The 14,326-nt window shown below is 37.8% G+C and overlaps 1 protein-coding gene across 4 annotated transcripts in view; it reads left to right on the top strand.

Annotated features, from left to right (window-relative positions):
• IARS1 (isoleucyl-tRNA synthetase 1) overlaps positions 1-14,326 on the top strand; it is a 219,067-nt gene that overhangs the window by 180,196 nt on the left and 24,545 nt on the right. For all 4 annotated transcript variants that reach the window (XM_050957730.1, XM_050957732.1, XM_050957731.1 and 1 more), the window contains 4 exons: positions 869-1,043; positions 2,007-2,119; positions 2,618-2,713; positions 4,471-4,647. In XM_050957730.1, coding sequence (XP_050813687.1) covers positions 869-1,043; positions 2,007-2,119; positions 2,618-2,713; positions 4,471-4,647 — 561 coding nt within the window. The remainder of the gene's footprint in view (positions 1-868; positions 1,044-2,006; positions 2,120-2,617; positions 2,714-4,470; positions 4,648-14,326) is intronic.

Here is a 14,326-nt window from a genome sequence, read left to right as displayed (position 1 = left end):
CTAGATACAGTGCTTTCCTCTTCAGAAGGAAATACCTCAAACCTTTAGAAATTACAAGTGGTGCATGTAGTGATCTCTGGTTTTCAATAGAGTTGAATGTAGAGTACAAAAGTCTACAATGGTTCTTGAAAATCTGCATCACTTCGGGCCAAAATACGTAAAAAGGGTAAAAGTTCAGAGGCAACTTTTAATTTAATTAAATTATGAGGAAAACATCTGTAGTTCTGCATCATCAGAATTTACTGGCAGAATTCCAGAACCACAGACCATTAATTTAACTTGTTCAGAATGCATCACGTACAATGAGGATGTAGGAAAACCAGAAAAGGAAAAAGGCAAAATGAGGTACTCATACTCAAGTTGATGTTTGGTCCACTGAAGAACTAAAACTTGTAGTAGTCTGTTGGCTTCAGCCAACATCTTGACACAATCCTGAATACGTTATGCATCCTTTTGAGTCAATTACTAGCAATATAATTTATTGGAAACACAAAGATCCCTCAGTCCTATCTCTTCACGTAGTAGAAAAGCATCAGAGAAGGCTAGTCTGATTTGAGGTTAGAGCTGCACAAATCTTTAGATTGTAGTGATATCTTTACCCAGTAGGCCAAATGGACTGCAGCTGTAATATAGGAGTGGGATCTGTGCCTGAACAATAATCTACATGTCATTGTTTTATTTATACATTGTCACACCGGTGTAGCAGATTAATCCTTTTATTTATAAGGACATCTAGATAGAAAACTCTTTGCGTGCATGCTATAATCCTCCTCGCATCCCTTTTCCCGATTTTTCCAAGTATAGTGTTATTTTTGTGGTAGTTGTTGTTTTGCTTATATGTTTATATTCTTTTGGCAAATTTATACAGGAACTTAACGTACGTCAGGTGACATTGTCTACTGATAAAGATAAGTACGGAATCCGTCTAAGAGCGGAACCGGATCATATGGTGCTCGGGAAACGTCTGAAAGCTGCCTTTAAAGCTGTTATGACTGCCATCAAGGAGCTGAAGAGTGAGCAGCTGGAAGAATTCCAAAAGACAGGTGCATAGTGGGACTGTATGCATTGATCAGCAGTTGATGGTCATGATGTGGATCTTGGAAAGAAGAGCCAAAGGATTTCAGGCCTCTCAGGCTTAAGCTATTGCTTTTAGTTTACATTTATAATAATCAGTTTAACACATTTTTTGAGGGGAAAAAAACCCAAAACCACAAATACATTGTTACATCAAAATGCAAGAGATTTTAAGGCCCAACCCGCAGCTAACATTCCAGGCAAACTAGTGAAATTTCTAAGTGAATAAAAGGAAGTTGCGAATTGATACCTTGAACCTACTTGTCTACAGTAGAAACAAATGGCTTTATGTGCTTAATTGCTTCTATGTACTATGGTGAAAAGTATTATGTAGAACAGAGTAGACTGATAGATTCTTGTATGGAGTATAAGAACTGGATTGTTCCATAACTCTTAAATTCATATATGAAGTAAACATCTAGCTGAAACTTTTTTTTAAATATTTGTTTAATAGTTTCCAGTGGGTAGGATTTTTCCAAACATCTTTACTCTGTCTTGTTTGTTTAACTTTTATTTGACTTTAATAATAGACATCTATTGATTCCAAATGGTCTGCACCAATGGTGGTGCTTGAGCTTAAATTCTGCTGCTTGTAGTGACTTTACTTTGGAAAGTCTACATTTGGAATAGTTTTAGTGTTCCTGAGTATTGCTTAGCAATGTTGGCCAGCAGTGCTGGACTTCAAATAACATAGCTCAGGATTTCTATCAATTTAGTTGCTTATAATCAGTGTTACCTATATTAACACGATGAGGAAACTGTCTTCCTGTTGAAAGAAATTCACAATATGATGTATTTCTTATATTTGAAGTTTTATATTAATGTATACTTAGTTCAAGAGTGAACTGTAGGATGCTCACTGACATGACTAAGAGAGAAAGGCTTTGTTTTGTAATAAGCTAGTGTAAATAATTGTCTTATTAATTATATAGGTACCATTGTTGTGGAAGGCCATGAATTACATGAGGAGGATCTCCGTCTCATGTACACCTTCGATCAGGTCATGGGCAGATCTGCCCAGTATGAGGCACATTCTGATGCTCAGGTATTAATTGTAATAATTATTTCTCTGCTTTAAGCAAAGTGTTTCCCTAGAAAGTCAGTATTTAAATATTTAAGTGAAGTAATTGTAGCACAGTGAGTGATTGCACTAGCCTTTCACTTCAGGATACTTAGGTTCAAATCATATTTAGTACACAACTAGAAATGAGCGCTGTCATCTTAACCTAGTTATTACCAGACACTCATCTATGTCAATAGAAATACCAGTACTCAGGATAGTATAATGGATAGCTCACTCTCCTCCAGCGGTATTGACTTCGTTTGTAGCAGGAATAACAGCAGGTAAAGGCTGATCTTTGTCACTAAAGAAGCTGTGACTTTGAATCCATATGTGGAACTGATCTGTTGAACATGAACACACCTTAAGTCTGTCTCTTCACCATAACCAACCTTAAGTGAACAGCATTATAAAAATGTAACGGTGCATGTTAATGCAATAACTGGTGAATTTTACTAATGCTTCTGCTGTACATTCTTTCAGGTTTTAGTTCTCCTAGATGTCACCCCAGATCAGTCAATGATTGACGAAGGAGTTGCTCGCGAAGTGATTAATCGCATCCAAAAACTTCGCAAAAAGGTTAGTAAGTGATGGAATGTGATATCATTTTGAAAAATCAGTTTTATATATTATACCGAGGATGTTAAAGTTTCCAAATTGTTTTAAAGTTCAGCTCCATGTACTTTTAATATTGCATGGTTAGCTGTAGAAATGTTTGCAGCCTGCAGGTCAAGACATAAGTGGAAATAAGCTATGTTGGTCACTCCTTCTTGGTCTCATAGCAGCTAGCAGTCTAACCAGACCCCATATTGCTTGCATGCCTACATAATTGATAGTGGAGATACATCTTCCAGAAGTGAAGCAAATACAGCTCATGCCAAATCTTCTGATTTCTTTCCCCACCCACTAGCATCAATTCATTCTTATCTGGTTTGAACCTCAGCCTGCTAACCCTCATCCATGCCCCAGTTTCTACCAGACAGTGAGTGTGAGATCTCTGCCCCAGTTTGGGTGACTTAGACTGCATCAGCTGGGTCAGTGACAGAGAGATGAGCTGACTGTGATCATCATACTTGAAGACACCACAACTTGTATGTCTTCATTCACACAAGCAAATATGTGTTTTACCAAAATGTGCAAGAGAATGTCTGACAACATTATGCTGACAGAAGTATTTTGCTGACTTATTTCTCTCTTCCTGGTTGCATGAAACATTGTTTTTGGCCTAGTTTCCCAAACCACGGCCCTGTCTATGTTAAGGCAGTTTGAACCAGTATAACTTTGTTAATATAGTTAGTATGGTGCCACTCCCCTAAGATATATGCACTGTCTCCACTCAGTGGAAACTCCACTTTGCACCAGTGTACATTAGGCATATGCATTAGTGTGACTACCCTGGTTCAGATTTTCTTAATGTGGACAGGACCTATAGTACTGTATATAGCCCATGCAAGAAAATATAATGGCTTCAAAATCCACAAGTAAAAACTAATAACTCCACAGCCATTGTGGCCAGATTGTACACACGACTACACCGACTCCCATTTGGAGTCTTGCCTGAGTGTAGGATTGAGATTCTGTTATTCATGGGATGGGTTCTGAGGAATCAATCTGTCTAATATGTTTAGAGTTAATTTTTTAGAGAGCATCCATAAAGATTGACACAATGATGTCAATGATGGTACATAATAAAAATAGGAAAGAATACAGGCAAGAAAATTACCCTTTACCAGAAGAATGATTTAGAAATATCCTAAGCTTTCAAAATACATATTGCAGTATGATGTAGCAAGAGTGGTACTGTTCAGAGGCTTGGGGAGTTTGAGTCCCTACCCCAACAAATTGTAACTCATAATTCATGTGAGGTACAGGTCCGAAACACTGATGTGCATCCAGCACTATGTGTGCAGATTACTGCCACATGTTTTAATATATCGATATATAAATTTCAGCGCTTGATTGACTGCTGCAGAATCACTCAGAGTTTAACTTGTTAAAAGCTTTGGTCTGAGACTAACATGTTATTTTAATCCTATCTGAATTATTTAGCATCATGAAGAACTGAATATCTATAAACTAGTTCATTTGATTCAGAAACATACTGTGTGTGTTTGTATTCATTCAGTTGACTGGAAGGGTACTTTGTGCTTCTGTCAAAAGAATACCCTTCTTTTCAGTTTTCAAGAAAAACTTTTAGTTCCACATTAACAGAAATATGACTGATATTTTTCTGAAATACTTCAAAAATGTTTTAACTTGCATGTTTCTTACAGAAGTTTGTATATGTATGTATAAACTTACTGTCACTGAACTGAAATTCTGGATTTTTGTTTCAGCGCAATCTAGTTCCTACAGATGAGATTACTGTATATTATAGATCACATCCTGAAGGTGACTACCTGGATTCTGTTGTTAAGGAGCATACAGATTTCATTTTTGCAACAATAAAGGCTGCCCTGAAGCCGTACCCTGTGCCTACTTCAAGAGAAGTGCTCATTCAAGAGAAAACCCAAGTAAGAATGATACATTGAGCTACATGCTTGAAAGTATTTTTTGTTCTGATTAAACTGAATGATACATTGGACTATAGATGATGGCCTACATGTTGACAATACGTGTTCGTTTTATCAGATGGATGTAACCATTTCAGACCTGCAGATTGCCATAGCTAGCATTTTAAGTACAAAATATCAAGGGGCTCTGCTTGGGTGTTCAATATCTTTGAAAATCAGGCCACTTAGGGTGTATCTACACTACAGTAAAACATTTCTAGCTAACTGTGTCGGCTGAGTTGGGCTATGGGTCTAAAATTGCAGTGCAGATATTTGGGCTCAGGCTCCAGAGCTGTGAGTGAAAACTGGGTAATAACGATTTCTTCAGGCCTTATAGAGGATCTTATGCAACAGTACTTTACTTTAACTGAAGTTACCCAAACAGTTCAGTTTAAACATAACACTGGATTAGCTCTGATTTTAAATAAAAGTTTATTCAACTACAGAGAGAGAGTTTAAGGGAGTACAAGTATAAGACATTAAAGTTGGAAATGATTACAAGAGAAATAAAAGAAAAAACACTTTCTGGTAGTTAAAATTTAACAAGCTAGACTTTGTTCAAGGAAAAATCCTTACAGCAGGTTCCCAGCAGCACTGTGTGTCCAAATTCTCAAATCAGGAACTTCCTCAGAGTTAAAGGGTCGGTTCCTTTGTCGTCTTAAATGAGAGCGAGAGAGCAAGCTTAGGGTGTTTTTACCCCTCGCTTTTATAGTCCAGTCACCCTTTGAAATGCATTTTCCTGAGAGTTACCCCTAGATAAAGTTCCTTCCTGATGTGAGGACAGAGATGGAGTCTCATGAAAGAGGTTCCATGTTGTTGCTTACTAAAATGCAGATCGATCTGTTCCTGGCCCCCTTCATTACCAAAGAATGGGCACTTGACAAGTGATTGCTAATCAACTTTGACACTTGGCTAGAGGCATCAGCGTGTCCTTTGTCTTTTGAGAAACCAGTTTATCCCCTCTCCAGACTTGTCTGGTAAACACATTATGGTCATAATTTCAGCTTATGTTCATAACTCTTAATGCATATTTTGTATATACATTACACAAAAATATTGATCTCTGTGCTGTTAGTTTTTAAATGATACCTCACTAGACGTTTTTTGCACAAATATATTATAATAGAGTGTGAATCCAGGGGTGCTTTCGATCACAAATACACTTTTAAAGGGCTGTATTTTGCCCTTGCATATGTGATAAAGATATTACATTAAAATCAAGTCTAATTTTTATTAAGATCCTCTATAAGGCTTGAAAAAACCATTTTAACTCAGTTTTTAATGATAGTTTTGGAGTTTAGCCTTGCATGATAAGACAGAGCAGGAATTTGGAATCTTTTACTATGTGGCTTACATTTTTCAGCACCAAAGTCGAGCTGCTTCCTTTGCTTTAGTAGATATTTGGCCTCCTTGGACCAAACTTTGTCTTGAGCATGCCTTTATCTCACTATTCTGCTCAGAATGTGCTTGTGTGTCACATTAAACAAGAGTGACAAGCCCACATGACGGAAGAGTCTAGACATAAAATAACCTACTGATTTGATCTGCAGAATGATGTATGCTGTGGGAATATCTGAAAACGAAGAGGTAGATATTCGTGAATCATTTTTGACCCTGTACTGATACAAAGGACATATTTGTTCTTATGAATGAACTTGTAATGTCAGAAGAGTTTCAAACAAAGCAATCTCTTGTCTTTGTTCAACATAGTTAGTTGTTTCTTGACAAAGGCATTGGGAAATATTTGACTGAAAATTAGAGAACATGCTGATGTAAGAGTTAGTGAGAACACAGTAAAAGACTGAGAACTGGCAAGTAGTTTGTCATATTCCTATTAGATATTTGCTTGTTTGTGATGAATGTGGAGCTAGATGCTGCTTGACTGAGTCCAAATCTGAGTGCAAACACTGGAGAATGTAGAACAGCTAGAAATAGTGAATTTAGTGTGAATGAAATTGTATTCTTAGTAGACTATGTGCAGATGGTTTGTGAAAATGGGATGAATGAGGCACATTATTCTGAAATGCTTTCCATAAGATCTGATTTTCAAGACCTCAAGGATAGTCCATCTATTTGCTCAGGCTTTTGCCTGAGGGTATGATTGTGGGGCACATTTGTGTTTGTGGCATAACTGCGATGTTGAGTACTATATTTAGCTTAATATTGGTCAACTTATTATGATTTTAGACTTTTGTGCATGTGTGAATATGAAAAACCAGAGAGACTTACCTATCCATCTAAAGAAGAAAAGATATATCGTAGATTATCTAAGGATGAGCACGAGAGTAGTTTTCAATTTTCTCTGTCTATGTGATGCTGAGAGCTGATCCTGGCAGAAAGTGCTGGTTTCTTTGTAGCTGTGCTGTGTTGAACATGTTCTGCAGATAGCAGAAAGAACAGTCAGCTATTTTGAAATTAGCAGCTAGTTAGTTAGAGAGCACATATGAGATGGTTATGTTGGGTAGGGCTTGACATGTAAAGATGATGAAAAGATATCAGACTAAATAAACTGAAGAATTTTAACAGAGATAAAATTTTATATGGGAAAAATTGAGTGACTATTGCAAATGGTGAATGGACCAATGGAAGCACACAAAAAAGTCTTGATCTTTGTTGAACTGAGTTTTGACAGCTGTTGTTGACTTAAAATGTACAGGCACGGTAGGTCACTCATAAATATTGGCTAAGAATTGATGTAAGTTTCAAATTGATACACTGAAAAAGCTATTTCATAGTAAACATTTAAAAAATGCAAACTTTTTGATAAAAGAAAATATCAGAGTAATAAACAGACAATCTTTAACAAATGAAGCACAGTGAAGTTAATCTGTTTTTAGTTTCCCTAGATGTGTGGATGTTCTGTATATTTAAGTTGTTAGTCTGTGTTTTGTTACCATTTAAATTAGGGCTGTGAAGCGATTAAAAAAATTAATTGTGTGATCTTTTTAAGTGCGCAATTGATCTTTTTAAGCGTGTGATTAAATAATAATAGAATACCATTTATTTAAATATTTTTGGATGTTTTGTACATTTTCAAATATATTGATTTCAGTTATAACAGAATACAAAGTGTACAGTGCTCACTTTATATTTTTTATTACAAATATTTGCAATGTGAAAAATACTATTTCTTTTGTTTTTTAATTCGCCTCATACAAGTACTGTAGTACAATCTCTTTATCATGAAAGTTGAACTTAGAAATGTAGAATTATTTACAGCCCTCCGTATTAAAAAATAAAACAATGTAAAATTTTAGCGCCTACAAGTCCACTCAGTCCTACTTCTTGTTCAGAGAAACAAGTTTGTTTACATTTGCAGAAGATAATGCTGCCTGCTTCTTGTTTACAATGTCACCTGAAAGTGAGAACAGGCGTTTGCATGGCACTGTTGTAGCTGGCATCGCAAGATATTTACATGCCAGATGTGCTAAAGGTTTACATGTCCCTTGATGCTTCAACTTCCTTTCCAGAGGACATTTGTCCCTGCTGATGATGGGTTCTGCTCGATAACAGTCCAAAGCAGAGCAGACCAACACACGTTCATTTTCATTATCTGAGTCAGCTGCCACCGGGAGATGGTTCGTTTTCTTTTTTTGTGGTTTGGGGTCTGTAGTTTCTGCATCAGAGTTTTGCTCTTTTAAGGCTTCTGAAAGCATGCTCCACATCTCATCCCTCTCAGATTTTTGGAAGGCACTTCAGAACGCCTGTTCTCACTTTCAGGTGACATTGTAATTAAGAATGGGCAACATTCTCTCCCATAAATGTAAACAAACTTGTTTCTCTTAGTGATTGGCTGAACAAGAAGTAGGACTTTTAACATAGTACTGTGCCATATTTGCCCTTTTTTAAATCTACTGCTGCTTGATTGCCTACTTCTGGTTCCAAGTTTGCTGTGTGGTTGACAGTCAGAGTTTGTAACTCTGGTGTTCATAACTCTTTAGTTCTACTGTGTTTGCATTTTGCTATAGGTATTTGGACCGCTTAACTGTCAAATATCAGTAACTACTTTTAAAAAAAAAAGTTAAAATCCTTTTATTGTAGAATGTGACCTTAAGGGGCATGGTGGTTATAGATGCATGTTTAGTTTTAGTTTCACATTTTAAAAGCTATTGTATATTAGAAAAAGTAATGCCAAAGTGTTCATGATTTTTTGGGGTTACAACTCATAATTTCTGAAAAAATGTGAGGTTTTTTTTTTTAAAAGTAGTAAATGTTAGCTTCCTTTTTATGTTGGTTTTTCAGTTTGAGCCTTGCCGCATTTTACATTGAGCAGAAAAATCCAGCTTCTAGCTAAATTTAATGATTTTCTTCACACGAGGAGCATACCCACTGACATAGTTCTGTGTGTGGAATTCTCATTATAGTCTCTGGAAGATTTTAAGGGGGAGGAAAAGTAGCTTAATTTCACTTAGTTTTTTTTTTTTTTTAAACCATGCTGCTTAACACTGGAAAATTAAATAATCTGATGTGAATTCTAATGAAAACTAATTGCAGAGAGAATTTAAAAATTGGCAATACTCCAACGCTTTCTCTTTAGTTTAGATTTTGAACTCCAATCACAGTAATGATTTTATTTAGAGAAAAAAATATGGCTCCAATCTATCCCCATTAACATTTGTGAAGTTTCCTGCTTCTGGAGTACACGGTGGTAAGGAGAGGTTGGAGACCTTTTATAAATTAAAGAGAAATTGTTAGCTGTGCCCTAAATGAAAGAGTACCTTGGCATTCGTTGCATGTTAAAGCTTTTACTATAGATGTGCACAACTGTATAACCTTTCTTTTCACAAGTTACTGCTGTGGGTGTGTAAGTAAGTTCTGTTACACAAACTGCTATCTACCACAACCTGTATTCAGCAATATTTTCAAATAATGTAGTTTTCTGCACAAAATATATCCCTAATTTATACTTATATTTTTGTGCATACAGCAGTTAAGTGGATCAATACAGAGGTGTTGGCAAATCAGGTCCAATATGAATTTGAAACTGTTTTATACATAGACTTTCTTGTGTGTTTGTTGAACTCACTAAGTGTTTTTCATGCCAACACTGATATAGAATAAGATTATATAACTTTCAAATGCTTAAAGTGAAAAAAGCAGATCAGGTTTAAAGAACAAGGTGCATATAGATCCCCAAAGCACCTTGCAGATGAACTGAAAGCTAGCAGGTTGGTTTTTACCAAATTTATGAACAGTTGAGTGCAATTTGTTGATAAGCCAACAGTTTTGTATGAACTTGAACTTCTATGCAGACTCAAGATGAAATCAAGCTTAACCTCTTTTTTTGAAAGTATTTTGTTTGAACTAACCTCCTCCTTTCTCTGATGTTCACACTGATCATCAGCTCTTTATGTAGGCCCTCAACCTCACATTTCATAGCAGGCTGTCTTCCAAAAGGCTTGTTCTAACAAATGGCAACATTTAATATTATTCTTATTATGGAAAATACTATGGGAATGACAAGTACATGATTCAGTGTATTGATCCTTCAATTGCTAATAGGAGAAAGCCATCCTCAAGAGCTCCTCCTCCTGCTTTCATGACTGACAGCCTCTAGACTCAAAATGGACAGAAGCCTCCCAGATGAATTTTGTTCCCTTCCTTGTGCCTCTATCTCTTCGGAGTAAAACAGAAGTTTGGATCTGTGACCTGACACTCCAACGAGCCATTTCCTGGTTGGTTACTATGCAAAATTGGCCATTTTTGGCCAGCATTGGTCACTCTCTCCATAGGGGTCTTCCATCTGATTAGTTGGACCATACACTCTAACAATGATTGATTCTAGAGCTCTCTTTGCAGTTCACAGAAGATAGTATTTGCCTCGAACACAGTACATCTGCAGATATACTGAGGCCCTTTTTTAGAGCAACAGGCCATCTGCGGAACTTTCCATGTTTGGGTTGCAGTGGGATAGACTACCAAGGGAGGCACATTGACATGTTCCTTGTAGGTGCTGTCTTCGAGGTGATCTATCGACTGTACTGCAGCCAACCACTTATACACATCTTTGTCTGAGTCAAACACAGTTAAGAGACTTTTGAATGAAACATACAAGGATCGAGCTACAACGTAATTTTGAGAAGATAAACAACTGTCTCAGTTGGGATGTGGTGTTTCAGACCTCATTTGTCTCATAGTTCCAATGGATACATGCGGACATGCATTCAAACATACAGATCTTTCAAAACATTTAGGGCTATACCAATTTAATGACTGCTCATCTTTGATTAGATTGGGGATCCTTCCCAATTCTAGGGATTGTAACGCCTAAGTGATAGTGTTAATAACATAGTCCCCATATGCAGAACAAATAATTTCCTTTCCTAATGATTGGTCCTTTTGCCGATCGTTATTATGAGCAATTAGTTGGTTAATTTTGGATTGAGTGTCATTGAATTGTTGTGCTATGTCATGCATGTTATAAATAGTAAAACGTTGCTCTTGTGGTAGCCCTTTTATGCCTTGCAACATTGGATTCATTGCTTGATTAGCTTCCTCTTGTAACACATAATTTATGTGTTTGCGAATTTTGCAAACATCTATACGGTTCCACATTGACATCCCTGAACCAAATAGTCCTGATATGGATCCCAGAACTCCCAGCGGGTTTAAGCTACGTTTTTGCCTGGAGGTATATGATTTTGTTTTATCATCTACCCCCAATATTAATACATCTTGTGCTTGTTGCTGATAAGTTACAATCTTATCCACAAGGAGTACTGAGAAAAAGGACGCTTCTTTGGAATGTTTGCAGTATTCAAACTCCCCTACATGCCAGTTGGACAAGTTTTAACACCACAGGAATATGCACAAATCAAACTTGATTAATTAATACACCTAACATGGGCATTGTGGTGAGACCACTGGCTGGTCCTGTGTTTGTTGCTGGACAAATCAATACATCACCAGTGGTGTTGTCATAGTCAATTATTGGGTTGCAGACCTTAAGTTCAAAAGTCATATTCAATATGTATTTATCTCCCAACTGAGTTTAAAATATAGCTATAAGACAGACTTCATATAGCCCTTCATCTTCATATTCTACTTTGTGTAAGGTTAGACTTCCTTGGTTACAGAGTTTTCACAATTAGCCTTGTGTTTCCAATCCACATAGGGAATTCCATGTCTGAGAGATGTGGAATTTGTTAATGTGAAGATATAGGTGTTACATCCTCCCTGCTTTGAATCCTCATCTAATGTCTGATTTTTTTTCCCAACCACTTGATGGCAGTGATGTCATCCTTGTTAATTGATACTAAAAGGTGACTTCTTCCCCTCTAATTCCTGTATCATACTGGATTGGATGGTTGATGAACTCAGAATTTACGATTTCTGGAAACTCATTTATGTGCGATGGTTGAACAATTAATTAGTACGGCTCTACCAAATGCAATTATTAGGCAATGGTTGGAAAATTGTACAAATTCCTGCTCTATATCTGTCGGACATATATGTGGGTACATTGTGTATAAATCTAGTCTCCTCTTTCCAACCCCAAACAATATTCACCATTGCATCAGCACTTAAGATGTTTACAAGATGTGGGAATGAGTCCGTAGAGCCATTTGCCAGCAAACTGGCATATAGCTTTAAAGTAAGTTCATTGCCTTGGTTGACGATAATGGTTCATTCAATCTCTGGTGGTGGTGTGATACATTTCAAATGTTCAAACACCTGAGTGTGGAGGTGTCGTTGAGTAGTATGGTCCTGGGCAGTCTTAATTTCTGGCTTAGTCCTACCCTCAGGGCAAAGATGAATGAGTAGCAGATCAGAAATCTCAATGTCCGTTTCATGACTGCAATCTTCTGAACTCTGATTATGGGGAATTTTCAGAGATGATTCAGCTAGCTCCTGGGAAGCAAGCTGCTCTTGGGACCTAGATGATTGATACAGCTTTAACTGATTAGCATGATAGATTTTATCTTTAGTACGCTTGCCTCCTGTTGCTCTAATCTTGTACGCTGCTGAACTGAGTTTATCGATAATTCAGAAAGGTCCAATCCATCTATTACACAGCCTATAGTCTGGTGCTTTGTAGGATAACAGCATTACTAGCTCACTAACCTCCCAAGTATTCTCTCTTTGAGTTTTATAGAAGTAGGCCTTAGCCTTGGATTTTGATTTCCCCAATTTTGCGACTACCTGCAGATGGATCTGATTTAAATGTTCCTGCAGATTTTGTAAGTAGAAATCCACACTCTCGCATGACCACTAGCGGGCAACCCAACTCCTGTCCTACAGTAACACACAACGACTGATTAGCCAAATCAATAATGCATTTCTGCCTACCTAGGAAATCAGACCCCAACATATTACTTTTTGGCTCTGACAATGTGAGCAATGCAAAGACATGGGTCTTGCGCAGGTGACCAATTTTATACTTCGATAGGTTTAGATAGCATGGCCATAACTTGGTAGTTTACAAATGTTGGTAACGTCTTTGTTTTCCCAGATACCAAAACAGGATCTAGGATCCTTCACGTGAATGATACTGATGGCTGCTCTGGTATCTACAACAAAATTTAGGTGGTGGCCCCCTATCACTAAAGATACCATGGGTCTTCCACTTGCGTCTCTTCCCAAAGAGGTTATGACGCTCCTTGGGGCCGACTGGTGTCATGTGGAGTAATCTATGGGATAGATAGGCGGGTAGTCTTCATGCTCTTCCATCTCCAACTCATCAGAGGTAGCCAACCCTGCTTGAGAATAAGCCACCCAATCAGGAGGAGGGGTTGAGTCCACGGAGGCCACTGATTGGTTTAAAGGATTTGGACGTTGATCTCCCAACACCCACTTGTTCAGACGTGTCCGGAGTTCTCAGATATCCTGGCAGCACTGCCTTGAACATTGACACCACTGAGAGGTGGTCCTCCTGATGAGGCAGTGGTGATCTAGAGCCCTGAGGATAAGAAGAGTTCTGCGCAGCACCTGCGGGGGGAAAAAAAAAAAGGAACATGATCTTGAGGCCCCTTTCGGGGTCCAAATGCATACCCTTGTCTATTGTTTCATGAATTGTAATTATTGGCCCTGTGCTGAGATTGAGGGGACCTAGAATTCATCTGGTTCTGCCCTTGAGGTGTCCTTGTAGGACCCTCAATCCTTACTATAAGAGTAGCCTGTGGCTCTTGTAGAGTTGCAACTGGGGCTCTACGTTGACCTGCTTTAGGGTTTCACTGGATATGGCCCTTGGCCAGCAAATCCAGGGCCACCACCAGAGAGGTCCATCATGGATAAGCATGTTAACCATTTCCCTTAAGTAGGAAAGAAAATTATTAACAAAGAAGCTAACATACTATGTATCCTCTGTGTCCTCTTTTATGTGACTGTGGCAGGCTACTCTTAACCGAGGATGAAATTGGTGGGGAGACACATTTGGCTTTTGCTTCAATTTAAACATGATAGCCACTCCAGCTTGTCCAGGATGCTGATTACACTCAAGCACCGCCACTGTTTCTGAAAAAGACTTTTCGCCCTTCCTAAACTCTGGGAGCAAAGTGCTCCATAAGGCTCAATTTACTGTAAGCTATAAGATTTTAACCCAATCATCACTTGGCAAACCAAATATTTTTGCTGTTTCCTAAATCTGCTGCAACAGAAGAATCCTCCATTATTCCTACTTGTTTAGCTACCAGATCCAGAG

This window comes from Gopherus flavomarginatus, chromosome 6, assembly GCF_025201925.1.
Source record: "Gopherus flavomarginatus isolate rGopFla2 chromosome 6, rGopFla2.mat.asm, whole genome shotgun sequence".
Classification (NCBI taxonomy): domain Eukaryota; kingdom Metazoa; phylum Chordata; order Testudines; family Testudinidae; genus Gopherus; species Gopherus flavomarginatus.
Note: the sequence above shows the minus strand (reverse complement) of the source record. Positions and strands in the feature narration are given on the sequence as shown.